The 27315-nt window shown below is 45.4% G+C and overlaps 2 protein-coding genes across 9 annotated transcripts in view; both read left to right on the top strand.

Annotated features, from left to right (window-relative positions):
- The window catches only part of LRP4 (LDL receptor related protein 4), a 95617-nt gene extending 70313 nt beyond the window's left edge, over positions 1-25304 (top strand). For 4 of the 6 annotated variants that reach the window (XM_027641979.1, XM_027641977.1, XM_027641978.1 and 1 more), the window contains 30 exons: positions 1280-1405; positions 1854-1988; positions 2162-2287; positions 3256-3486; positions 3746-3902; positions 4263-4480; positions 5421-5597; positions 6296-6421; positions 7148-7356; positions 7959-8040; positions 8699-8804; positions 9574-9775; positions 10100-10289; positions 10539-10670; positions 11337-11477; positions 12179-12265; positions 12470-12641; positions 12721-12883; positions 13132-13357; positions 14735-15038; positions 15382-15600; positions 15887-16021; positions 16276-16384; positions 16713-16857; positions 17389-17502; positions 17798-17921; positions 18935-19002; positions 19610-19697; positions 20074-20215; positions 21955-25304. In XM_027641979.1, coding sequence (XP_027497780.1) covers positions 1280-1405; positions 1854-1988; positions 2162-2287; positions 3256-3486; positions 3746-3902; positions 4263-4480; positions 5421-5597; positions 6296-6421; positions 7148-7356; positions 7959-8040; positions 8699-8804; positions 9574-9775; positions 10100-10289; positions 10539-10670; positions 11337-11477; positions 12179-12265; positions 12470-12641; positions 12721-12883; positions 13132-13357; positions 14735-15038; positions 15382-15600; positions 15887-16021; positions 16276-16384; positions 16713-16857; positions 17389-17502; positions 17798-17921; positions 18935-19002; positions 19610-19697; positions 20074-20215; positions 21955-22290 — 4790 coding nt within the window. In that variant the 3' untranslated portion in view covers positions 22291-25304. Of the gene's footprint in view, positions 1-1279; positions 1406-1853; positions 1989-2161; positions 2288-3255; positions 3487-3745; positions 3903-4262; positions 4481-5420; positions 5598-6295; positions 6422-7147; positions 7357-7958; positions 8041-8698; positions 8805-9573; positions 9776-10099; positions 10290-10538; positions 10671-11336; positions 11478-12178; positions 12266-12469; positions 12642-12720; positions 12884-13131; positions 13358-14734; positions 15039-15381; positions 15601-15886; positions 16022-16275; positions 16385-16712; positions 16858-17388; positions 17503-17797; positions 17922-18934; positions 19003-19609; positions 19698-20073; positions 20216-20778; positions 20848-21954 lie in introns of all 6 variants that reach the window. The other 2 variants (XM_027641981.1, XM_027641976.1) reach the window with 2 other exon arrangements.
- A 1677-nt stretch (positions 25305-26981) lies between these two features.
- The window catches only part of CKAP5 (cytoskeleton associated protein 5), a 55956-nt gene continuing 55622 nt past the window's right edge, over positions 26982-27315 (top strand). For all 3 annotated transcript variants that reach the window (XM_027641945.1, XM_027641943.1, XM_027641944.1), the window contains exon 1: positions 26982-27102. The gene's annotated coding sequence lies outside the window, so the exon portion shown is untranslated. The remainder of the gene's footprint in view (positions 27103-27315) is intronic.

Raw genomic sequence — 27315 nt, 5'->3', positions numbered from 1 at the left:
GAGGTACTGAAAGAACAGTTGCCACCCAGAAGCCAAGTCAAGCTTCCAGAGCCTGAAATTCAACTTTTCCACCTCAAACCAATCCCAAGGTGGTTGAGTACAGCTATTGTTACTGTAAGGTTAGTTGTGCAGTTCTGCTTTAGGTCTGTGGTGACAGTCAGGAGGTAAAAATTAAATTGAGACTTCCAAGCAGAATGTGTATTGACTCATCTAAGTGACATAGTGTGATGTCCCAACGTCTGTAGCAAGAGGTAAAATCCTCTTAGTTTTAGAAAAGAATTGTATTTTTATTGGCCACAGAGAGAAGACTCCTAAAATACTAGGTGATCAACTGATGTAAGTAAGGATCTTTATGTGCAATATGACAAATGAAGTCCAATTTTCATCATCCTTCATATTAAGTATTTCTGTGCTCTGGAAAGTGAATCTGCATGTGATTTGGTTTTATGTTCCCAGTTGGGGTGTCCATTAGTTCTTAACTGTACTTGTTAATCTCACAACTACCCTTTTCCATGCTGCTTACATGCAGTCTGCCAGTCTTATTGTTTCTTTGCTGGTAACTGTATTGTCCTGTTATCTTCCTAAGATTATCAGAGGGTGATGATTTGGGAACTGCTAACCAAGTCAGTTTAAGAGGTACAAAAAATAAGAGGCAACAGGACAGTGCAGTTATTGCTGAAGAAATAATAAGATTGGTAAAGTGCCTACAAACAGTATTACTTTACTTACAAGAATTCTGTACAGTCTCTGTGCCAACAGCAGAAGTTTAAGCGTGTAGCTTGTGTGAAATCCTGTTGCCTGAGCTCAGATTTTAAGGATGCATGTAAATATCATTCCAAGTCCAGCACAGTGCAGTTAGGGCTGGACAAGATGCTCCTCCCTAGGCAGGTTTAAGATCCATAGCCATGCTAGGGTGACAGATCAGATGATTAAAGTGAAGAACTGACTTCCTTTTTACACACTGAGTAAGATTGTAGAATCTGGAACCAAAGGGAGCTATGCCAGGACCTTCCGGTCATTCTGAGAGAAACTAATTAGCTGAACTTCACAGTAAAACAACAGTGGACTCAGACTGGAGGAGAGTTTGCAGGCCTGCAAATCAGCATAAAGATAGGTGGAACAGTAAGTTATGTGAGATGAGCTGAATTCAAAGAAAGAGGAATTCATGGATTTGTGTTCATATGAAAAGCTTGTAACAAATCTTATAAAATGTTCTGTATCCTTTTCTTCACCGTGGCAGTAAGCTGTGGTGTGCTACTTTCCCCTCCTTCTATTGCAGGCACCCCTCAGTGTGCCTCAGACCAGTTCCTGTGTGGGAATGGGCGCTGTATTGGCCAGAGGAAGCTGTGCAATGGAGCAAATGATTGTGAAGATGGCAGTGATGAGAGCCCACATCAAAACTGCCGTAAGTCCTCTCAAGTTCAGTCTTAAACACAAATGGAGGCACTGTAATGTATGGGAGTCAGTCTGTTGTTACTGAAGAATGTGTGTAAGAAAGAAAGCTGGACTGTGATAATGGGAGAGAGTTGAAGACTGAGGAAAAAGACCTTTGTGGTTTTGCTGGTTACAGGCTGCACACAAGGAATAATGAGGAGAAGATTATGATCTCAGATATCACTGTTTGTCTGCAGAGACAGTGATTCCTAAAAACATGTTATTCTGAGCTCTGTTGTCTGGTTTAGTAGTGGCCTGCAGAGGAGAGCTCTGATTGTGAAGAGGAAACTTCCAGCACAGCCTGTGTCCTCTCTTTCTCGCTCAGCCTGGTTTGAAGGGTGGCTGCTGCCTAACAGCTGAGGCCAAAAGCAGCTGCCTTGTGGTTTCAGCTCAGTTATCTTCACATGTTCCTTTTGCAGGTCCACGAACAGGGGAGGAGAACTGCAATGTGAACAATGGTGGCTGTGCTCAGAAGTGCCAGATGGTACGAGGGATGGTGCAGTGCACTTGCCACACAGGTTACAGGCTCCTGGAAGATGGCCGATCATGCCAAGGTGGGTTTTTGGAGCAGTAGCCTCCTCCCTACTGCTTTGATATGTCTGAAATTGATGGCTGTGACAGGGCACAAATCAGAGTGTGAAAGCATTAAGCAAGCTATAGATGAGATTGCCTGCTTTGTTGATGATCTATGTGATGGTAACATTCTCCCTTTCTCTGTAACACGCAGATGTGAATGAATGTGCTGAGGAAGGTTACTGCAGCCAAGGCTGTACCAACAGTGAAGGAGGCTTCCAGTGCTGGTGTGAGCAAGGCTACGAGCTGCGACCTGACAAGCGTAGCTGCAAAGCTCTAGGTAAAGGGGAGTTCAACCTGCCAACATAACTGGGGGTGTGTGTGTTGGTCCAGTTCTCATAATTATGTCTCTAATGCTTTATTGGCAGCATTGTGCTGTACAACAAGCCAACATGTGAGCAAAAGGATTTGTATTAGATATGCCCAGGTTGTTGGTGAATACCTGTGAAAATTTTGTGTGATTTTTGACTACTTTTTCCTTTCCCTGTCAGCAGAAGAGCCCCCTTAACTTCTTTTCCTAGTCCCTTGTCATTCCTGGTGACCCAGACCCTGGGACAAAACCAGCTTTCTGTATCTCTTTAGAAAGTGTCTTAACCTTTCCAGTCAGTGATGTTATGTCACACCTCCCTGTGGTTTGACCTTTGATGCTGGTCACCAATCCTGAATGATGTGAATGGCTGCTGTGTGGACATCTGCCTTTTTTTTAAGGACGTCTATACACTTGTTTAATTTATTCCTCTAATGTAGGAGCTGAGGAATTAGAAATTTCATTTAAAGTCTTAAGATGTTAGGATGTTGATACTGTTTTGGGGTTTTTTTCTCTGCTGTGGAAGTACCTGCTGAGTTTATATCTGCCTTGGGCAGATTTCAGCTGTGTCCTGTCTGTGGTAGAAGATGTAGTAGAGCATGTGTTTGTATGGCTAGTAGATGGATATAGGAAAAAAGCCACTGTTGTCCAGCTGCCAAATGGCTGCCTAGTGGTATGGTTTCAGAGATGAGGCGGCTTAGGTGGAACCTGGAATGATTACTTCTTGCTGAGTTAATGTTTGCCAAAAGGTTTAAAACTGCTCATCTTTGAGTTGTTGAGGATGTGGAAACAGCTCTCTGAAGTGTTTTGCATTTGGGGGTTGATTTCTTGCTGCCAGTACTGCAAAACTATTTTCTGGGACTTGGTGCAGAGGGAATGGTAGACAGGACCTTGTCAAATGCTGTAAAATACTCTAATGCTGTCCTTCCGTGTATTCTTAGGGCCAGAGCCAGTGCTGCTCTTTGCCAATCGAATTGATATCCGACAAGTGTTGCCTCATCGCTCAGAGTATACGCTGCTCCTGAACAACCTGGAAAATGCCATTGCCCTTGACTTCCACCACAGCAAGGAGCTGGTGTTTTGGTCTGATGTCACGCTTGATCGCATCATGAGAGCCAATCTGAATGGGAGCAATGTGGAAGAGGTGGTTTCCACAGGGCTGGAGAGCCCAGGTGCGTCACCACAAAAAAAGCAACAGCCTGGGGTGGGTGAGTGGAGAAAAATGGGTACCCAGCATACAAAATTAAGTGAATCCCCTTGAGCAAGGGTATGGGTTGGATGGAATAGGTCTAAGATGAGTGTCCCACTGGAGTTAATCTTGGCTGGCAGGAGGACTGAACTGGGCTTCTTCTGAAGTGGAGAGAAAAAGGGAACTATTTTTCTGTGCTGATGCATGGTTTCATTCTGTGCTTAATTCTCTCTTGGAGATAGGTGGACTTGCTATTGACTGGATCCATGACAAATTATACTGGACAGACTCTGGGACATCTCGAATTGAAGTAGCAAACTTGGATGGCACTCACAGGAAAGTGCTTTTGTGGCAGAATCTGGAGAAGCCACGAGCAATTGCCCTGCATCCTATGGAGGGGTAAGTGAAAATGTAGGACCCCAGTGAGCCCTCCATGCATGTGCTTCCAAGTGAGCATTGAAAACCCCATTCTTGGTCACAAGGGTTGCCTCTGGGCTCAAGCCTTCATTTGGTACTGTGAGTTTGGGGAACCTGGCAGTACTGGGAGCCTTCAGAGCCTTAATCCTACTCTGGGTCCTTCAGCTTTCACCGGCTTGAAAGTGCTGGTTGTTACTTTGCTGGCCGTCACTTCTCCCATGGCTGTGACCCAGTGTCATGCTCAAGGTCACAGGACTGATTGTTTTGTCCTGATAGGGAGTGATGCTGGGTGCAGTATGTGAGCCATGAGTTTTCTAGCCTGTCTCTCTCTGCCTCCTCCAGTACTATCTACTGGACTGACTGGGGCAACACGCCCCGTATTGAGTATTCCAATATGGATGGCTCTAACCGTCGCATCATTGCGGATACACATCTCTTCTGGCCCAATGGACTGACTATTGACTATGCAGGACATCGAATGTACTGGGTGGATGCCAAACATCATGTCATTGAGAGGGCTGACCTCGATGGGCGGAACAGGAAGGCTGTTATTAGCCAAGGTGAGTAAAAGGGCTATGTACGGAGAGTGCTCTCTGCAGTAAAGACAGTGGAGTAGCACAGTGCTACTCTGAGTTTCAGAGACACTGGCTCCTGCTTCCGTGCTTGTCTCCTGCTCTTTCACTGTGAAATGAATTCTGCCACCACTGAGGGATAGGGTTTGCTACCCAGTTATCAGTGGCCTCATCAAAAGGAGTGTGGCCAGCAGGTTGAAGGAGGTGATTCTCGCTGTCTACTCTGCTCTTGTGAAACCCCACCTGGAGTGCTGCATAAGTTCTGATGTCTCCAACATAGGAAGGACATGGAACTGTTGGGGCAAGTCCAGAGGAGGACCACAAAGTTGATAAGAGGATTGGAGCACCTCCCCTGCGAAGACAGGCTGAGGAAGTTGGGGCTGTCCAGCCTGGAGAAGAGAAGGTTGCGTGGAAACTGTTTGCAGTCTTCCAGGACCTGAAGAGGGCCTACCGGGAAGCCAGAGAGGGACTCTTCACCAGGAACTGTAGTGATAGGGCAAGGAGTAATGGATACAAATTGAAAGAGGGGAAATTTAGGTTAGATATTAGGAAGATATTTTTTACCGTGAAGGTGGTTAGACACTGGAACATATTGCCCAGAGAGGCTGTGGATACCCCAACCCTGGCAGTGTTCAAAGCCAGGTTGAATAAGGCCTTGAGCAACCTGGTCTAGTGGAATATGTCCCTGCCCATGGTGGGGGGGTTGGTACTAGATGATCTTTAAGGTCTCTTCCAACCCTTAACATTCTGTGATTCTGTGGTTATATGATAGCAGAGAGGAATTGTCTGTTATATTAGTGTAAAGTGTATTTGAGCAGGTTGACTGTAGTAAAGCCTAAGGGGCAGTGGAAAGAGCTTTCCCTTGTCTCCCTGCTAGCCCGAGTCGTGTTAGACCTGATTATATCCCTGTACTGGATGTCTTTTACAGGGCTCCCGCACCCATTTGCTATCACCGTGTTTGAGGACAGTCTGTACTGGACAGACTGGCACACCAAGAGCATCAACAGTGCCAACAAATTCACAGGCAAGAACCAGGAGATCATCCGCAACAAGCTCCACTTCCCTATGGACATCCACACACTTCATCCTCAGCGTCAGCCAGCAGGTAACTGCAGTGAGGGTAGAGACCCAGTTGAGCCACTAGAAGACCTGCAGGCACCCATCACCCTGTTGATCATCCACACGTGAGGCTGAACTCGCTACATGTGTGTCGACACATCCCTGCCTGTGCCCAGGGCTGTTGCAGAACTGGCTCCACTGGCAGTTCTGCTGAGATCGTTCAGCCCCGGTAAATCGGAGTTGGGTGTTACCGCAGCTCCCCCTGCTGACACCGGGGGTGGAGGCCTTTCAGTAGGAAATACCTGGGGCTTGTTTATGCAAGAGCTGTTTTGGGAGGGGGCAAAAGCTCATAAGTGATCATAGTAATGACTGATTCCTCTTCAATTGCCATAATCTGCTCTAGAAGTGGATTTATTTAAATTTATTTTAAAATTGAGCCCTAAAAATAGAGTTAGTACTTTAGTTTATACAGAATCACAGAATATGCTGAGTTGGAAGGGACCCACAAGGATCATCGAGTACAACTCTTAGCCCTGCATAGGACATCCCTGAGAGTCACACCATGTGCCTGAGAGCATTGTCCAAGCGGTGCTTGAGCTCTGTTATACGTTTCCTTATTGTCAATTAATTTCTGGGTAGATGAGTTACCATATCCTTGTGGGTTTTGACACCTCAGCTGATGTTTTTCCTCTTTTTGTTACTCTTTGTTTTATGCGTGGTTGTTTTTCTGTTTGACTACTTGAGCAGGGAGAAACCGTTGTGGGGACAACAATGGGGGCTGTACTCACCTCTGCCTGCCAAGCAGCAAGGATTACACCTGTGCCTGCCCCACAGGCTTTCGCAAGACCAGCAGCCATGCCTGTGCCCAGAGTAAGTGAGGTGGGACCACAGTCTGCATGCTCAGATGTTCGGTGGGTGGCAGAGGGTTGGCAGTGGGAGTAAGCATCAGCAGCACTTGCTTCCAAGGAGATGCAGCTGAGTAGACTGAGTTAGAAGTATTAAGGTCCCACCAGAGGATGCTTCGCCTTTTTGATGCATCCGCTGTTGTGCATTCTCATTGCCCTCACTAGGCTTTATGGGTGGGGATACAGAGAAACTCCATCCTTGGATCCTTATTTCAGGCTGCTGTTGACACTGTGCTGCCTGTCACACAGCTGATTGTCTCCCTGAAGCTCCCATAAGAGCTGTGTCACTAATGGACAAAAAATTCACCCTTCATTGGTGCAGTTTCTCTTTGTTTGCAACCAAGTGAAAGAAGTAGACCAACTATCTCCTAGATTCTCAAGAGCTATTTTCAAATAGCTATTTCATCTGGAGGGAGGTCTGTGCCATTCTTTGAAGAATATGGCTTTGTTCTCTCAGCATAGGTTACCCTCCAGGAGAGAGCTCACAAGTACTCTGTTCCCCCTTGCCCATCCACCCCACGCATCCTCTCCCAGTGATGTTTTACTTCCAGTTAAAGAAAAAGGACCAAAGATTTGCCAATGAGAAATTATATAGGTGGTTAAGATTGTGGATATATCAGGGAATTGTCTGTCTATCACTGTGTTGTTGAACTTAGAGAAATTAAAAGAAGACCTTTCGACCTTTGATCAGGTCTTGACAAGTTCCTGCTTTTTGCCCGAAGGATGGACATCCGTCGGATCAGCTTTGACACTGATGACCTGTCAGATGATGTCATCCCCCTTGCTGATGTTCGCAGTGCTGTGGCTCTAGACTGGGACTCAAAGGATGACTATGTGTACTGGACAGATGTTAGCACTGACTCAATCAGCCGAGCAAAATGGGATGGATCAAACCAGGAGGTACAGTGTTAACTATGTGTGGAGGTCATCTATCCAGGAGACTGCTTGAGCATCATATTTGAAGCTGCTGGGATACTCTGGCCTTTTAGGGCGCTGCAGTTCATGGTGGATTTTTTGTAGTTTGCCTAGTTCTGGCTCAGAAAAGCCCTGAGATCACCAGACACTTCATACACAAGTTTGGTGTATTTTCCTGCTTGTATGGGGACATGAAGCATGATGGCTGTGAGCTGCAGTCAGTTCCTTTGTTGTAGCCCTAAAAATCTGAAGTATTAAATCCTGTGTTATGTTCTACATTTGGAATAAGAGTCATGCTCCTTGAAAATGCTTTTTACACATGCCCTTAGGCTAATGTTACTATAAATGAAGGGAACAGAGTTCAGCATTTGGATTTGCAGTTTGAACAGGCATGAAAAATAGATGTTTCTCCAAATGTAAGCCTTATTTGAACTTCTAAGTCCTTAATGGTCTCTCTTGTGTGGCTTTGCTCTGCTTGGGTTTTTGACTTTTGAAAGTTAACATTGTGAATGGGTAGTGCATTGGACAAGTGCTTTTTCACTAAGGTCTAATTTCACTTAGGATCTTTTCTTTTTGTTTTTATTTAGGTTGTGGTGGACACTAGCCTGGAAAGTCCAGCTGGACTGGCAATTGACTGGGTCACCAACAAACTGTACTGGACTGATGCAGGTACTGGGGTCCCCTGCTTTATCTAGACTTCTATCTTCCTTACTAGTCAAGAAAACTGAAAATCAACTGTGTAGTTCTGTCTCATTCCAAATTTGTCTGTTTCTGTGTAGCAAAAAATCTCAGTTTCATCTCGTGCTTGTAACAAAGTGTGAATTGAGGTGCAACCCTTAGTTTATTTCTCTTTGCAGTACCCCCAGTACTAATTCTGTAGAAAGATTTATAGTAGAAGTCAGTCATCACTGTTGTCTTGCTGCAGAGCTTGTGATTGTGTGTGTTTATGTATCTTCCAACAGCGTATCTTGGGGTGCAGCAGATAGTATTTGGAGGATGTTCCCTTGCTGGAGAGTCATAGTTTAGAGAGACATAAGGAAGATTATTCTTTTCTAGCTGTTCTCTCACGCCTGTGTAGACACCTTGGGGGCTTAGGAAAGAGCTGGTTTATATTCACACAGGACTCCACATGAGTAACAGCTACAGAGGCGACTTGAGAGACTGGAAAGTGACACTTTGAGCCCCATTTCTTACCTATCTTCTAGCTATGAACAGACATGAATGGAAGGGGAAGAATGCATTGTTGTATGGAATTTTTTTTTGCCTTAGCTCTTGCAATTCCAGAGGTCTTTGATCTCTTTGTCATTTTCTCTCTTGATTTTTATAGGAACGGATCGGATAGAAGTCTCCAACACAGATGGGACCATGAGAACAGTTCTAATCTGGGAAAATTTAGACAGACCTAGAGATATTGTGGTGGACCCTGTTGGAGGGTGAGAGATGCTTTCTTCTGGGATGACACAGCAATTCTTGCATGTCTGAAGATGTTCAGGTTCTTTGGTTTTGTGCAATTGCTTTTCTCACTGGTGCCATTGTTCTACAACCTGACAAAGACTGAAACTAGAGACCTGATTTTAGATACTAATGGGACAAGATAAGCAGGGATGATTGCCTGTTGTGTTGTGCTGTACAGCTTGCAGGAGCTGGCTGGTATTTTTATTTGTTTATCCTGGGGATGTAATAGCTAAAGATGTGCTACAAAAACTGTTGAGAATGAAGCCCCAGTATGTTGAATTTGTATTCAAGCTCTATGCTTATCAAATAGAGTTTTAGTCAGAAGGATATCCTCAGACCTTGTGGAGGTGGGGATAGGATGGATAGGGAAAAGCTTGCCAGCCGTTGCTTTAGAAGTGTTGGAGGTCTTCAATGAAAGTGTGCTATTCTTTCCTTGTCTTCCTGGAAGACAAATGCAACAAGAGTGTAAAGGGCCAATGGTGGAGACAGGTAAATAATTGGTTTATTTTTAGACCTTTACCTATTTTCTTGAACCTTTTCCTATGTATTCTACTTAGGCCAGCCCATGGGCAGTAGAAGGTATGTAAATTTGGGTATGATCGTAGGTATATTACAAGAACTCAAGGCTAGACATGAGTACTGCTAGGACCTGAAGTCACCAGGCTCTCTTGCATCTCTGTAACGCTGCCTGGCTGTAGAGGCAGTGAAAAAGTGTGGACATTCATTTCTCTCTGGGCTTCTTTTCAGGTTCATGTACTGGACTGACTGGGGAGCCAACCCAAAAATTGAATGTGCTGGTATGGATGCCTCAAACCGCTTGGTGATCATTTCCTCCAACCTGACATGGCCCAATGGCTTGGCCATTGACTATGAATCGCAGCGCTTGTACTGGGCAGATGCAGGCATGAAGACCATCGAATATGCCAGTCTGGATGGAAGCAACAGGAAGGTAAGGAAGCCATCTTTGATGAGGAAGTCTGGGAGCCTGAGTTGTAAGTCCTAGAGCACAGAGTGCTGATGGCCCCTGCCTCTTTTTCCAGTTGAAAGGGAAATTTACAAATCAAAGCACACAGCTGCTTTCACTGGGAGAGAAGAGCTCCCTTTCAATTGCAAACTGTAATGGAAGCTCCTTTTGAGCGCTAACATTGCCTCATCACTCTCCTTTTGCTGTGACTGTATGTTATGATGTTGAGAGGGGGCAAGGGAAGCCTCTTCTCCTTAGTGACTTCTTAGTAATATTTTTTTTGGGGGGGCCTGGGGGCAATCTGACCAGGTGCTGATTGGGAGCAATCTGCCTCACCCCTTTGGACTTACTCTTTATGGCGAGAGAATCTACTGGACAGACTGGCAGGCCAAAAGCATCCAGAGCGCAGATAGACAGACTGGGCAGTCTCGAAAAACACTACAGGACAATCTGGAGAATCTTATGGATATTCATGTTTTCCATCGGCACAGGCCACAAGGTACAGAGCTCACCCCAAGCCACACTAAGCTGAGAGCTTGCTCAGGCTCTGCCGTGTGGCACTTCTCTTCTGCAAGAAACTGACCTGTCAGCCCTCATTGTCTAAAGTGTCTGTATGGAATATGAAAGCATGAGAGTTAACTCTCAACTTGATGTTTAAGGGCATTCTAGAATGCATTTCTATAGCTGTTGCATCCCTTTTTTGTGCGAGTGCCACTGGCTCATGGATTTCTTATTCTCTTTTCTATAGTACACACAGCTTGTGAAGTTAGCAATGGAGGCTGCAGTCACCTGTGTCTTTTGGCACCACTTCCAAAAGGTTATAGCTGTACCTGCCCTACAGGGATCAACCTGCAATCTGATGGCAAAACCTGCTCCCCTGGTGAGTCCTCTCTGTAGAATCCTCATTGCAGTTTTGTATCACAGCTACATTTTGCCTCTGCCTTGTTAGAGAACAAGGTTCACTTTTATGTGCTTACCTACTTTACACCTTGAAAAACCCATTTGGTGCCTGTACCTTCAATTTGAGTGAGAATTACTGTGGAGAAACTTAGTGGTTACTGGATTGATGAAGAAAAACTTTTCTTGGAATTATGTTGGGCAACTAAACCAGATGCCACATTTTTCCCCATACTTTTGCCTTAATCTTAAGATGAATTCTTTAATTGCAAGGTACTATATTCTTTAATAGGTCTGATTGCACTCCTCCCATCGACCCACTTTTGGAGGACTCTTTTTGTGGAAGGCACTTGGCTTCAGGCCATGATACATCCATGTTTTCTCTTTAGTGGGAAAAAAATGACTCCTAATTCCCATTTCCCACGCATATTAGAAATAACTCTTGTATGAGTGCACTGCTTTTCAACTTGGATGTAAAGAAGCATTAAATGATGCTCAGTAAAGCTTCTGTATACAGACTGTCCGTAAGCCAAGATCTGCCTGAGAGGCTTTCCCTTTTCCACTGAAGTGGATGTAACCTCCAGAATTTGATAAATACAATTGACTGAACTTGTTCCTTGCTGATATCTCTTCATTTTCAACTCTGCAGGAATGACCAGCTTTCTGATCTTTGCCAGAAGGACTGACGTCCGGATGGTCTCCCTGGATATCCCCTACTTTGCAGATGTTGTTGTCTCAGTCAATGTCACCATGAAGAACACCATTGCTATTGGTGTGGATCCTCGTGAAGGTCTGAACTTCTTAGTGTATCTGACTGTGTTTGAAAGGCATGTCTGAGTAAACACCCAGACACAGATCTTACTGTAGTTTATGGATTTGGGTAGATTTGTTTTTTTTCTAGTATGTGCTGCAAATAATTGCTTTCCAATAAGGAAAGGAATATCCTTATAGGAAAACAGAGAACTCCAAAACCATGGAAAAATGCTCCTGCTGTATTGAGTGAGTTCTGTGTTTTGGATTTAAGAAAGCCTTCCTCCTGCTGAAGCCTTTTACAGCAGTAGAGCTGAGAGTGTGGCTGTTTGTGTATAGTAAAAACCTGATGCTGTGGTGGATGTAAACACATTGTTGCACAGTGAGGTAGATGATCTGATTGCTGTGGTCTGGGACATTTTGAGAAACCAGATGTGGGACTCTACTACTAGCTGATAAAGTGTTACGTGTTCTCTGTCCTTGTGTAAAGATCAGACTGTCAGTACTCCTACATATTTGAGGGAGAACTGGAACGAGATAATTTGTACTGTTTTATCGCTTCAACTTAATAATCTTTTTTCTGTTGTTATTCCTTTGCAGTCAGATCCATTTTGAATGGTGTAGCTGGTAGTCAGAGACTTGGATCAGTTTTTTAAGGATTTTGCTGTTTGGTTGTTGGGATTTGGTTTGGTTTTGTTTGGTTCTGAACTTTTTCAAGTTTCTTTTTCTTTTTCCATGCAGGAAAGGTTTACTGGTCAGACAGCACGCTACGGAAAATCAGTCGGGCTGCCCTTGATGGCTCACAGTTTGAGGACATCATCACTACAGGTGAGGGATATTTTGGTCTGAGAACCTCTTGCCTCCATGCTGCATGAAGAGTAATTCACTGACACCCTGGTAGAATAAATTTTTGGCGGAAAGGCAAGCAAAGCCTAAAGCAATTTCCTGATGAGATGGACAAGAGGAATACCTGAAGCTCCTGACTAAGCTGGAAGAATAAGCTGTGACCAATATGTCTTTCTATTTTCTCAGGTCTGTTGACTACAGATGGGCTGGCTGTGGATGCTATTGGCAGGAAGATATATTGGACAGATACAGGAACTAACCGGATTGAAGTAGGCAACCTTGATGGCTCCATGAGGAAAGTCTTGATCTGGCAGAACCTGGACAGCCCTCGGGCAATAGCTTTATACCATGAGATGGGGTTAGTGTTGTCAAGAGATTAGAGGTTAACACAGGACTTCTGATCTCCTTTTCCATAATACTTGCTGACTTTTCCCCAGGTATATGTACTGGACAGACTGGGGTGAGAATGCCAAGCTGGAACGCTCTGGGATGGATGGCTCTGGACGTGTAGTGTTGATTAGCAACAACCTAGGCTGGCCTAATGGACTGGCAGTGGATAAGGCTGGATCCCAACTGCTCTGGGCCGATGCACACACTGAGGTCTGATTCTGTTCTTCAGCATTATTTGTCTTTGGATCTTTGGTAGCCTGGGGGTTTTTTTGAAGCTCTTGAGCCAGCTATCAAAAGAACAAGGGGAATGTAAGCTTTTTTGAGGGCTTGGGCAATGGGGGAAGGGTGAACCTGAATAACATCACTTGCTTAGACTCTGTTTCCCTCTTGATATAGTAAGTGCTAGCAAGAGCAGCAGTGCCTTTAATATGGGGCTGATGTTTTACTTCTTCCTGTAGCGGATCGAGGCTGCAGATCTCAACGGTGCGAACCGCCGCACCCTGCTGTCTCCAGTGCAGCATCCCTATGGCCTCACTTTGCTGGACTCTTACATCTACTGGACTGACTGGCAAACCCGCAGCATTCACAGGGCTGACAAGGACACTGGTGCCAATGTCATCTTGGTGAGGGCAAACTTGCCTGGCCTCATGGACATTCAAGCCGTTGATAGAGCGCGGCCCCTGGGTAGGTTCCTAGGCTGCCCCTAAATCACTGGGTGTCTGTGATGACTGAGGCAGTCCTTCAGAGCTGTCATTGAAAAAAGTCCTTTGATGTAAAGCATGAGTGATAGAGTAACTTCTCAAAAATCAGCTTTTCTTTTCTTCTTCCCTCTTCTTTAATTATTTTTGCACTTTTCCCTGTTTACCCAACCCTAAAGGTCTAGTCTTTCTTTACTGCTGCATGCCTTTTGACACTCCTCATCCCATTTCCTTCACTGGATTGCACTGACAACCTCATTCTCACACACAGTACAGTCACTTTCTTAGGAGAACTGAATGAGTTATGCCCTATTAGGCTTCACCAGAGTCTACTGGTATTGGACAATTTCCCTTTTATAACTCCAAAAGACACTAATTCCTCTTAAACTGGTTGCTGAAATCTTATTTCAAGTTCTGGTATTTTTTCCCAGTCATTGCAGGCTTCATCTTCCTGTCTGCCACTTTGCTTTGCAAAATCTCTGCAGCTTTAGTTGCTCTTAGTATATATCCTGCTCTCCAACTCTTCTGTAACAGAGTCAATTCTTTGTTACTCTTTGGGGATCCTATACAACCTCATCTTACCTCCTTGTTCTTCAGTGGAAGTTGTTGCTTTGTGCTTTGGCTTTGTTTTGGTAGAATTTCCCCAGTGTACTTTACAGAAAACTCTGCTGCTTTTTCTGTGGTTGCTAACAGCAGAACATCAGTCTTTACAGTGTAACTTTGCAATATTACTTAAAGCTGACCAAAAGTCTAGCCATCGTATCCCCATTGTCTTCTTCCAATTCCCTGCACCTATCCTCTGAGCTTGTTCCCTCCTAGTAAAGTAGCATGCTGGGTTTTTTACAATTTAAAAAAATGACCCTAATACGTCAGGCACTTTCAGCAGGCTTCTCTGATGCCTTTGTTTACTTGCCACTGTGTGCAGCTAAGTTGAAACAGAAGCTTCTTTGTCAGCCTGGCCTCTGGTGCATTGTCACACAGCTTCCCCACAGGGTTGGATCTTTCTGTCAGCATTACCATTTGTAGCAGTAATAAAGTTAAGCTGCAGTTGCATGAATCTGTGGGCATTTGGCTGTTCCTTTTTCTGTGGGAAAACTGTGATTTGCAAGGAATGCAGGTCAAGATTTTGCATTTAATGATTCCTCTTCTTCTGGGCCTTCCTATTCTCCTTGCCAACCATGCCCATACCCACCATGAATCTCAGAGAGGAAGGCAGTGTCTCTGTATGAAGGGCTGTAGATTCCCAGCAAGGCTGGGATGGTAAGGATGAACTCAGCTGCTAGCAAGTTGTGTGTGTATGTAGCCTTTAATATAAAGCTTTGGTCTGTGGGATCCTTAGACTATGCTTTCCCTGTTTCTAAAGGCTTCAATAAATGCGGAGTTCGTAATGGTGGCTGCTCCCACCTTTGCTTGCCTCATCCCACTGGTTTCTCCTGTGCCTGCCCCACTGGTATCCAGCTGAAGAGAGATGAGCAGACATGTGACTCTTCTCCAGAGACCTACCTACTTTTCTCTAGTCGTGCTTCCATCCGTCGTATCTCGCTGGACACCAGTGACCACACAGATGTGCACATACCTGTCCCTGAGCTGAACAATGTCATTTCTCTGGACTATGATAGTGTGGATGGCAAGATTTACTACACAGATGTATTTCTTGATGTTATCAGGTAGGTATGAGTTATCTGCTTGGCCGGTGCCCAGGTCACCCAGCAACTTGTGCTGATTGTGGCACAGTGAGCCATATAGTGAGTGTGCCAGTAAATTGGGTAGAATGAGATGCTGGCACTAAACCACAACTTACACCTTGTCTTTGGTACACCATGTGATGTATGTTGTCATTGAACTAAATGCTGAAGGTGTGTTTAACGTAGTGGAGGCTGCGGGGGAAAAGGTATTAGGGAAGTCGGAGCATGCAGTGACCCTGTGGTTGATGGTGATAACATATGGAGGTGTGAAGGTTCTCAGGAGCTACCCATTCCTCACTGCCATTTGTCGTTGGTTTCCATCCAGACGGGCTGATCTGAATGGCAGCAACATGGAAACTGTTATTGGTCAGGGTTTGAAGACTACGGATGGCCTGGCAGTGGACTGGGTTGCCAGGAACCTCTACTGGACAGACACAGGACGCAATACCATTGAAGTAGCCAGACTGGATGGAAGCTCCAGAAAAGTGCTGATCAATAACAGCCTCGATGAGCCCCGAGCCATTGCTGTCTTTCCCAAGAAGGGGTAGGTATGGCGTTATTGGTGGGGCGGGGAGAAGGGCTGTACAGAGGCAGATTGGAAGAGGAGGTTATGGAAGGAAGAAGCGATGTGCCATGTGAATCTGCAGGTACCAGCAAGAGGCTGACTCCAAGTGACATATAGTCAGGCAGATGGTGAATTTGAAGTCTGAGAACCAGACTACAGACCATATTATCTTTTTTGAACCAAAGAATCTGGCTGTTTCATTCATAACTGAAACTTTCATTAGGGTAAATGAAATGATCTTTTATTCTTCCTTTTATCTTCTCAGGTACCTCTTCTGGACAGATTGGGGTCACATTGCTAAAATTGAACGGGCAAGCTTGGATGGCTCTGAACGAAAAATCCTGATTAACACTGACCTAGGGTGGCCCAATGGGTTGACTTTGGATTATGACACCAGGAGGTCAGTGAAAGATTTTCTTATACTTGCATAGGGTTAAGGGATGTAATGAATTTTTTAGCCCTCTTAGCTTTGTTTATTGGAGTAGCACTGTACGTTTGGGTTTGTTTTAGGGATGGTTTGCTTTTTGTTGGGTTGATTTTTTTGGGTTTTTTTTTCTGATCCATCTTATGATTCCATGATCTTGGCTAGTGAATGACTAGACAGTGAAGAGGGGTTGTATAGATGGAAGCTCATCTCTTTCCCTGTTCCTTCAGAATATACTGGGTGGATGCACACCTTGATCGCATAGAGAGTTGTGATCTCAATGGGAAGCTACGGCAAGTGTTGGTCAGCCAGGTGTCACATCCTTTTGCTCTGACACAGGTGAGAAGATTTTCCCACTGCCACTGTTCTCCATAGTGTGTTGATGAGTTTGGACAGTGGAGTTTGGGGCCGGGGAAGTGTTATAGCCTGGGGAAATGAAGATGGCTGAGGGGAGTACTTATATCTTCTCTGGAGCTAACAAAGGAAGTTTGTCTGAACTCCTGTGGGGTGTAGACAGTAATCTTCTTTATGATAAGAGGGTAAGGGTTTGAAAAGGCCTTTGTTTTGGGCCTTCTGCCACTGGGATATGTTTTTTTATGGGTATCTTGTGTCTACACAGCTAAACATGCTAACAGCTGTGATTTTTCTTTGCTTTTTCCCTGAGCAGCAGGATAGATGGATATATTGGACTGACTGGCAGACGAAATCTATCCAAAGAGTGGACAAGTACTCTGGACGGAACAAAGAGACAGTCTTGGCCAATGTTGAGGGATTGATGGATATCATTGTGGTTTCCCCTCAGAGGCAGACAGGTAAATGGGAGGACCTTGATTCAGGCAAATGCTAATTGTAGACAAAAGGAACTCTGAAACCACTGTGCTACTATGGATGTCAAGTGAGGATAACATCCTTTCTTATACTCGGACTATTAATACATCTTCCCTCAGCACATTCCTTGTCCACCTCTGACTTTTCAGTCAAGTACATCTAAATGGTGTTCTGTTAGAGGTTTGATTAGCAAATGTCACTTCCTGTATTGTTCATCTGACATTGTGTTAAAACAGAAGAATGGGAGCTTTTTATTTTTGTATCTGTGCAACTGTGTTGTCTGGGCTTCTGTCTAAGGATTTCCAGTGCCTTTATTTCAAGGCTGCCCTAATCCAATCAGTATCTGGCTGTTGTCATCACTTTGTTAGCAGTCAGACGAAGAGCACGTGCCAAAAACATAGTAACTTGCTGGATTTCTACAAAGTTATCTCTGGCTGAACAAGAAAAAAGGTGGTTGCTCTGATCTCCTCCCTGATCACGTGCAACACATTTAGAAAATTGTTTATTCCTTCCAGGTACTAATGCTTGTGGAGTGAACAATGGAGGCTGCACTCACCTCTGCTTTGCCAGGGCTTCTGACTTTATCTGCGCGTGTCCAGATGAACCAGATGGGCGGCCCTGTTCTACCAGTGAGTTTACTGAGTGTCCCTCGGGTAGTAGCTTCCATAAGTGAGCCACTACTACTGCTTATGCAGTGGCAACCAGAGCACCTGAGGCTCTCCAGTGTATAAATCTTATGCAGAGTTGTATGCTGGAAATGAGGCGGGTGGTTGTGAGCAATGGAGCTGCCTTCTGCTGACAGACTGGGTTTGAGATGAGAAAGCCGCTCATATAATTTTTTAGAGAGTTTCAGAAATGGCCGGTCAGACTTATTCGTCTGTCCCACAGTGTTGGGGTCCTGCTTATTCTTCTCTGTTGTTCTAGTTCCTGGTGTGGTGCCCCCTGGTCCTGAACCAACCAGTGTAAGGGAGAGAAGCCAAACACCACCTGGCAGAGTAGATACCTCAACAACCAAACCTCTCACGTCTCTGGAAGCAGCAGAAGGAAAGTAAGTGCTCTTGTTCTCTTGGAATTGGGGTGTGAAAGTCACAGCTTTTGCAAGGTGCCACGTGCAAGCCCCCTCTGGTTGTCATCATCCAAATGTACCTATCTCTAGCCAAAAGAGGCTCTTCCAGCTCCAGATTTCATGTTCCTAATGGGGGGAATATTATGACAAAGAATGCAGAACACTGTTGAGCTGGCAAGAAAGAGGTGCAGAATCTTTCTGTCTGTTTTGTTGAAATTGTGTCTAGGCTGACTGTTAAAATCCTCCTGAAGCGCTGAAGTGTTAAAATCCTCCTTACACGATGTGTCATTCATTTGATTGATTTTTGAACTCCTAATTTTAAGAACTCTTTTCTGAGAGGAGGACAAGGGAGTGTTGCTTTAATTCACTGACACATGATAGACCTAAGCCAGACATCTGAGGAAGTGCTTCTGCCCTGGCTACAATGGGATATCTTGCTTGGGGCAGAACAGAAAATTGGCAGCTCTAATATTTAAAGTTACAATGTAGGTAGTTAAGAGACTTTTTTTCTGCTAATTCCCTACAGCCTGCTATTTATACAGCTCAGAAAAAAATTATGTTCTACTATATGGCTGAGTTATTTACAAGACAAAACTTCCACTTTGTTGAGTGTGATTCATTGGACAGAAATGTCTTAGTGCTGACTTAGAGATGTTTTGATTTATGCTTCAGCACAGATGCTGAAATTTGTTTTCTGATACATACACATGTACACCTGTGTACCTGAGAGGTGAATCTAGAATGACTTAGATATAAGGATATTGCAGACTGATGATTGATACATACATGCACACACCCCTGTATAAATGTGTATATGGTCCTCTCTTCTTCTGTATCTCTGGATACAGAAGAATACTGAAGAAGAGAAAGGAAGACCTCTGTTGTTGAACTGGAAATTGAAGGGATATCAGTGCTAGCCGATTCCATCCTGTTTTTTGATACCTTTGATACTGTTGATTCTACTTGTAGTAACTGTTTGTCCTTCTGTCATTCAGCTGCTCTGACAAAGATGCTAGGCAAGGCTTGTGTACTCATGCCAACGAGGCAGTGTTGGCAACCATGGGTGAGTTCCCTTCTTTAACTCCTCTCCACCAGGGTTGTTCCTCCAGATGTGCCAAGGGCATTCAGTCCATGGTGTCTGAAATCCAGATTTCTGAAACTCAGATTTTAATTACTCAAATGCCCACTGAGCAGAGCAAAGTGCATCTAAGGATGAACATCAGCCACAGACATTTATTAGCCTCTCTACAGACTTTTCCAAATGACACTTTGGTCTGAAGAACAGTTCTGTTTTCTTTCATCCCATACATCATCCATTGGGTTCTTCCCATTAATGATGCTCTTCTTCACTGTCCCCTTTGTGTTTAGTTGAAAACGATTGACTAGGGTAATTGTTTCCCACTGCAGGAGTAAACCTAACTCTTCCTTTTCCAACACTATTACAGAGATCTCAATGCTCCTTGGTTTGCTGAGGCCTGAGTGGGAGGAAAGGTTGTGATATGTTTGGTTTCATATGAAGCCAAACAAAGTCCTCTGTCAAACCTTGATATGCTGACATTTTGCTTTACATACTTCTGTATGGGTAAACCCCCCACATTAGGCAGTACACCAAGGTCAGTATTATCCAGTGAAAGTTGATTGCATAAATTACCCTTGGTGTTCACTTTCAGGAGAAGGACTGCATGTCAGCTACATTATTGGAGGTCTTCTCAGCATCTTGTTTATTTTGCTGCTTATTGCTGCTTTAATAATATATAGGTAAGTGATTTTTTTTTCCCCCTCTCCTGGCCAATAGGAAACTCTAGGGTTGTAGGAGAAGAAAGCTCCCGAAAGCACTTAGTCTTTCTTTATTGTCATTTATAATCCTTTTGTTCTCCATTGGAAGCAATGCTTGATGATTTTATTTGCAAGGTTTGAATCCTGTGCCTCTGAAGTGTTGGGATTATGGTTCTATTATCTGAAGCCTTATTTTCTGCAGAGACCTTATGAGTTATGGACAGGGATGGGAGATAAGCCACCATTTCTTCTTTGAGGGAAGTAAAGATTACTGGAGCTTTCCACTTGCTGAGCACTCAGGAACTTTGGATCGTGGCAGTAGGACCCTGTGTCTTTTCTGACCTCTTTCTCCCTCTAGGCATAATAAGTCCAAGTTCACGGACCCTGGTGTAGGGAACCTAACCTACAGTAATCCCTCATATCGGACATCTACCCAGGAGGTGAAGATTGAATCGATTCCCAAACCAACCATGTACAACCAGTTGTGCTATAAGAAAGAGGTAAGAGCTACTACTAAGGACATGAGAGCCCAGCTCAAGCTGCTGTTGAGTATTACAGACCTCAGTATGTGAAAACATTGCAACTTGTCAGCATTTACTTCTAGGACATAGGAGAACAGCTTCAATCAATTGTTGAGACTGCTCTGGAGATCAGCAGCACTTCTTCCCCAGTGAGCTGTAGTGAATTTGACCTGTCTTTAGTTCGCTGCTTCTTTCCCACTCACACAAGTGTCTTGTATTTCATGTGCATTGGTTGCTGGCCCTCAAAGTACATGAGTAAATTGTAATTGTCTTCCTTGGATACAGGTCTCAGTTAGTGACTGTTGCACCAAGGTTGCTTTGGACAGTCACCAGGGGAACCAGGCAGCCAGAAGGGGTTTGGTAACAAAAATGTGGCTCCTGGCTGTGCACTGCCTGGAAGGGGTGGGATAGATTAAAAACCGGAGCCCTCATTAAATAGAGCATTTTCAAGGCCCTCAGAGGTCCACACTTCTGGCCGCAGGATGGAGAGGGTTTAATATGATATCTTGCAGCACTTAGTTTCTCCTTTCTTTTTTCCTCAGAAGCTTTCTTATCACTCAGATAGCTTCTCATCTTCCCTCTTCTGATTTCCATCCACATCCTCACGTCAGGTATCACTACTCTGTGTGTTTGATCGTGCCTCCCTCACTCAAGCTCTGTTGTGTGGCTCAAGCGCTGTCCCATACTAATTGCTCTTTCTTGTTTTTTTTTCCCCTCCCACTTTTATGTCCTTAAACCAGCTCTACTGTCTCTCTAGAAAGTATAAGTAATTCTCTATGGCAGATTCTTTGGTCTGGGCTTTGGCTACTCGTACTCCGTATATGAGATTTGAAAAAGATAATTTCTGTAGGACTATTTATGATAATCTGTTAGATCACTTAGTTCCTCTAGCAGGGATCACAGCAAGACTTATGCAGGAGAGAGTTTTCCCTGACTTCGTTTTTCAAAGTTACTATGCAATAGATTTCCCAAACTTTCGTGCCATTTTAGCCTTACCTACAAAGGATAAGCCAGGATTATTTATCTGGGAATCTAAATCCTTTCCACTTTTCTCTGAATTCTGATGCTCCTAGATGTACCCAAATGTATATTTCCCCACCCCCTCTACTTCCCCCTCAGGGATATATCAGATGTTCTAATACTCCTTATTTGTAAGTGAGCCAAGTTAGGCAGATTTCATACTTTAATCTCAGTGTGGTCCCTTTAGCCTGTATCACTATGAGACTCCGACTCAACAGTGGTTATTCCAGCTGTGCTTTCCTGAAAGGGAAATCTAGAATGACTCAGATGTAAATATATTGCAGACCTAGAATTGATTCCTTGTCTACTTTTACCATGAGGTTTTCTGTCTGTTCCTGCTTCCCATTTTGTTTGGTGGGGTTTTTTCTTCCTTTTTAGGTTCAGTGTTCTTACTATTTGCTGTCAGGGAATATGTGTAGTTGAATTAGAGGAGCGAGCTCATCCTCATTCCCCTTCCATGATTTCAAGTCTTATGGAATTTGGAATGAGAGCTCTTGCAGGAAGAATTCATCTGGGGGTGGTAAAGAACTGAAGGGAAAGTTAGAATGGGTTCTGCCATTGTGGCAGTTAAAGCCAGTGGCTGTTTACATTGAGGTCCAGCTTTTTGTCTGCTTCACTGTCTTCATTCCAGCTCTGCATTGCTCTTTGCCATATTTTTCCATAGATGTATTATTTTCATTCATCTGTCTGCTCCCTAGACTGGTCCTGACCACAGCTACACTAAGGAGAAGATCAAGATTGTGGAGGGGATATGCCTTTTATCCAGTGATGATTCCGAGTGGGATGACCTTAAGCAGATTCGGAGCTCTCGAGGAGGGATCCTCCGGGACCACGTCTGTATGAAGACAGACACGGTCTCTATCCAGGCTAGTTCTGGTTCACTGGATGACACCGAAACTGAGCAGCTGCTACAGGAAGAACAGTCTGAATGCAGCAGTGTGAACACAGCAGCAGCCACTCCTGAACGGCGTGGCTCACTCCCAGACACAGGCTGGAAACACCAACGCAAGCCCTCCACGGAGAGTGAGGTCTAAAGTGCAAGTGACTTGGAAATCGCTCTGACCCTCCCTACCCTCCGCTCTGCACAAAAAAGACAGGACTCTGCCTGCTAGGCAAGGAAGGGCACAGAGACCAGCCTGTCTCACAAGAGGCCCTGAGACTGTGACTGCCTTTCAGCAAGGAGCTTGGGCAGCTGTGCTGTTGTGGTTGGAGAGGGAGGATGGGTGGGTTGGAACCCAGAGACCCTTTTGACTCATTTTCACTGTCTGTGGTTTATTTATATGTTCCCTTTTCCTGGAAGCTGCCACGTTAACTTTTGCAGTGACTCCCCTGGCCTGTATCTGGTTCAGAGTTCGTGTTCCCTGGCAACCTGCAAGTCCTGTGCCATCCAGCTCACGGTCAATGCCCATGAAGAGAGCAGAGCTGCCTCATTGCTGGCTCCTGGTCACAAAAGTATCCCTAGTCATTCCAGCACTAGCAGCACTCTTTGAGGCTTGGTGTTGAGGGGTTTCTGACTTGAGAGAGGTCTTGGTATAGATGGGGTATACTTTGAGGCTCAAGAGGACACTGACACAGCATCAGGTCACCTTTTAAAAGGCATAAAGAGGGTCACCACAGTTGCCATGACTCACTTTGTGAGAGCATCACTGCTTACTTTTTCATCTGCTACTAAAAACTTTAAGGAATGCTCAGATTGGAGCACTGTGTCTGTTGCTGGCAGTGGACACTGCTCCCGTTCTCCCCTTTTCCTGTTAAAACATATTTCTACTCTGGAAAAACAAGAGTCAGCAAATGGCCCTTCCAGAACTGTTCCCTGTGGGTACTGGAGTCTGAGTGCTGAACTTGAGGGAAGAAGAGGTTGGTATTTCTCTTAGCTCTACGGAGATAATGGGAGGAAATGGATCTCAGCAAGACGTAAATTCTACTTGACTTAGCATAACTGATATATAAAAAATGAAAATCTGCTGGGTCCCCACTAGTCCCAATTCTGCAAGGTCCCAGTTATCTTGGCCTTTAGGACATTTGACTACCATAATAAGGGACAAGAGAATTCCTAGGTTGAGTCTGAGGGGAATGCTCAGTGCTGATAGTTAGGAACTGCTTTATTACTAGGCTGAGCCCATTTGACCTAGAATGGGAGACAGTAATCAGGGAGCTGCAAGGGCCATTTTAAGTAGTTGTTTATCAGATAGAATTGCACTTTAAATTCTTCTGTTACCACTAAATAGCTCTCTTTGCCAAGTAATTTTTCCCATCAGCTGCATGTGCTTCAGTTGTTCTCTGGCCTTCAAGGCCCTTACCCTCTAGGGAATGTCATCCTACTCTTGCAGCTACAGCCCAGCAGCATTTGGAGCTGAGGCTTGCATGCTCCCAAGGACTACTGCCACTTTTTCATATTCTCTTGTCATCTGTTTGTTGAGAAGGAAAAAAGATAGAGAAAATAGAGAAAATATCTCTTGACACTTCTTCAAAAATGAGATTTATATTAATCCCTCAAGTCACATGGATACCATCATGGTAAAATATTAAGCATTAAGCCAGATATTTGGAAGCAGAACTTTCCAGTGAAGAATTTCTCACTGCAAACTCTGTAACCTCTTTATCGCCTAGAAAGAGGTCAAGTACATTCCCACCCATGGTGTAAAGAGAGCAAAACATACACTAGGGGTATAGTTTAGAGGTAGAGGGAGGGTGCATCTCCCATGTGATATTTTTGCAGCTGGTAAAAAAAAAAAGGAAAATCATCCTATGCTGCTCTAACGTTGTTTATAAACTAACAGGCCGGCTACCCCTGAAAAACACAACAGTTGCCAGTGGGTTGGCTGTACTTTTCACAGCAGAGGTAGCTTTGCAGAAAGGGGAAGGTTGCGGCTTCAGCCTGGCTAGGTGGCTTGAAATTCTGTCCATAACTGCACCATTGGGCTGACTGGTGTATATTCCTGTGGAAAATGAACTGGAGCTAAGGCTTGGAAATTTCCCTGTGTTAATGTGGGATTCTTCCCTATTCCCAGAGGGATTTATTTTTATTTTTTTTTAAGTAGATTTTTATTTAATTATTTATTTGATTGACTCCAGCCTGGGAAGCATTGATTTTGTTGGGCAGAGGCACTTTTGGATTGAGGTGTGGACTCGACTGGGAACTGAGAGAGGAGTGTGTATCTGACACGGACCTTTCCCGTCTAAGCCACCTTATGCAGGGACACCACCAGAGGGCTCAAATGTAGGCAGAAGGATCGATTTGAAAAGAAACCATGTGTAGGGGCAGGGGCATCAGGGCTGAGAGTGAGGGGATTGAGGAGGAAGGCTCTGACTTGTAGGAGAGCAGGGTTTCTTTGAGTTTTGGAATGAGTTGTTTGGGGGTTTTTTGTGCCCCAATAGCTTTAGTGAGCATGCACCAAAATCATGAGGTGGGACAGGGGTGAAGGGAAACATCTGCCCAGACCTGTCACTTGAGGTTCAGTCAGCCTGTTAAAATAATTGCTGTCCGAGTCACAAGTGTGGAATGGAAAGGAAAAACACAGTTAGTCTTTTCAACAACTCATGGTGCTTGTAATCTCCACCTTGATCAATATTCTCTGCTGCTTCTTAGGAGGGACCCTGCACACTCCAGCCTAACAACCATTCATAACTGCTCCCTTCCTCAAATGATTATGGTGAAAAGGAGCAACAAGATGTCGCACAGCCTGTCCTCTATCAGCGAGGTGGGCAAAAAATAGTGTCTTTTTCCTAGACAGCCCCAGTGAGATGCTGTCTAGGGGTTGCATCATGGTTTCCTGTTCTGGGGAAGAGAAGACCCTCGTTGCACTTAGGATGTAAAGAATGTAGAAAGGCTACTGGAGGATGATCTCTTGAGCACTGATTTACTATGTAAAAAGCAAACCTCTCTCCTGTCTGTCCTGAGCTAACGTCAGTGATTTCCGTGTGTTCCTGTGTAATGGTTTTAACGTTACTCACTGGAGACATTGGACTTTCTGGAGTTATTTAACCACTGTGTTCAGTATTTTAGGGGTTGATGATAATTTAATATAAATTTAGCTTTTCTTAACCACTCTGCCTGGCTTTTGGTTGTGAATCATGCATGTTATTTGGACTCTCCTTTGAAAGAGGAGCTCCCAGACCTGTTGCACAGAACCTCAATTTTGCTTCATTTGAGAGGAGCAAGAAGGTAGAAACAGATCTGTGTTCTTAGAATAACCTGATTGTAGCACACACTGTAGTCACCCCTGTGACTTTGAATGAAGGGCTCAATATCTGCAGTCGCTTTTGCAAATCCCTGCACACACATAATACCTCTCACTCTGCCCCCACCTTGCTTTTTTTCTTTTTTTTTTTTTCCCTCTCCCCCCCCCCATTTTAACACGGCAACAGCAGAAGAGGATGTTCTTTTTGGAATGTATTAGGACTGTAGACAGGTATCAAGGCTTTGCCCAGTGGAAAATAAAGCTCTGAAGAAGAGCTGTTTTTTCTGTCTGTAAGGGGTTTTGTTCAAGCTTCTGTTGCATTTTTTTGTAACCAAGAGTTTCAATAGTGCAAAAGCCTGAGTAATGAATGAAACATCCACTAATAACTGACACTGCAGTACTGGTGCTAATCTTGTAACACATTCTGTCCCTTTTTGATAAAAGAAGTACGTAAAACATTTAAAACATTTTAGCTCTATTCCTGCTCATTTCACAGTTGAAGCACAGTCCAGAAGTGATTTCAGTCAGGTTATGCAAAAGTATAATCACCTCACTTTTTAAAAAATTGATGGTGCTTACACAGCGTGGTGGGGGGAGAGAAGGCACTATAAGATTAACTGCAGTTGTGTGCATGGCACTCTGCTGTCCCTTGCCTTCTATTCCAATTACCCCTAAGAATTTTTCCTTCAATTCCTTCAGCTGAAGTGAAGAAATAAAGGAGGGAAAACACTGTACTCCAACAGCACAGGATTCACAGAATAGGTAAGGTTGGAAGGGACCACAGTGGGTCATGTGGTCCAACCTCCTTGCTCAACCAGGGTCATCCCAGAGCCCATGGCACAGGATTGTGTTCAGACAGTTATAGAATATCTCCAGTGAGGGAGGCTCCACAACCTCTCCGGGCAACCTGTCCCAGTACACAGTCACCCACACAGTACAGTAGTTCTTCCTCGTGTTCAGGTGGAACTTCCTGTGCATCAGTTTCTGTCCGTTGTCCCGTCCTGTTGCTCGGCACCACCGAGAAGAGCCCGGATCCGTCCTCTTGACACCGTACCTTCACATACTGATAGACATCGATGAGGTCCCCTCTCAGTCGCCCCTTCCGTCACTGCTTTGCAAACTCAGTGACCACAGTGAAGAGGAGAAAGGCCGTTCCCCTTTAACAGGACGTTCCCCAAGGCTGAATCAACCGGCTCCGAGCTGCTTTAGCCCTTGGCCAAAGGGTCGGGCGGCCTTACGCGGCTGCCTCAGGACCTCACCAGAGCCTCTCGCTAGGCGCACCGGGCCCCGCCGCCGCCCCGCGCCCTTACTGGGGTCCCGGCGGCGGCCTCTCCGCGGCCCGTCCCGGTGGTTGCGGGGTGCGGGGCCGGGCTGGTGCCGCTCGAGGACGCCCCCGGCGCGGTGCGGCGCGCGCTCCCCCCGCGGAGCGTGCCCCCGGTGCGGCGCGCGCTGTCCCGGCGGTGCCGCGGTGTCGGGAGCGCGCGGGGAGCACGCGCTGCGGCTGCCGGATTCAAACGGGCCAATGAGGCGCGCGGGCACGAGCGCGGGCGGGGCCGGCGGCGGCCAATGGGCGCGGCGGACACTGGGAGGTGCGGGCGGTGCTGGCGATTTCAAACCCCGCCGAGCAGCCGCTGGACCGTCCCCGGCCCGACCTGCGGGGCCCAGGTGAGATTCGCCGGCCCTGTCACTTCCACGGGGGAGCCCCAGCCCCTGCCCCGTCCGCTCCCCGGGCCCGCGGGAGGGTGGATAGGCCTCTCTCCGCCGCCGGGCCTGAGCCTCCCCGCCTCTCACGGGGCCCAGGCGGAGGCGCAGCCCCCGCGGCGCGTACGTTCTCCCGCGGGCACGGCTTGGGCCCGCGGGCTGCGCCGGCACCCCCCC

The sequence above is a fragment of the Corapipo altera genome, unplaced genomic scaffold (genome assembly GCF_003945725.1).
Source record: "Corapipo altera isolate COAL_440 unplaced genomic scaffold, ASM394572v1 23b, whole genome shotgun sequence".
Classification (NCBI taxonomy): Eukaryota; Metazoa; Chordata; class Aves; order Passeriformes; family Pipridae; genus Corapipo; species Corapipo altera.
The sequence above is the reverse complement of the archived record's forward strand: the minus strand, read 5'-3'. Positions and strand labels throughout refer to the sequence as shown.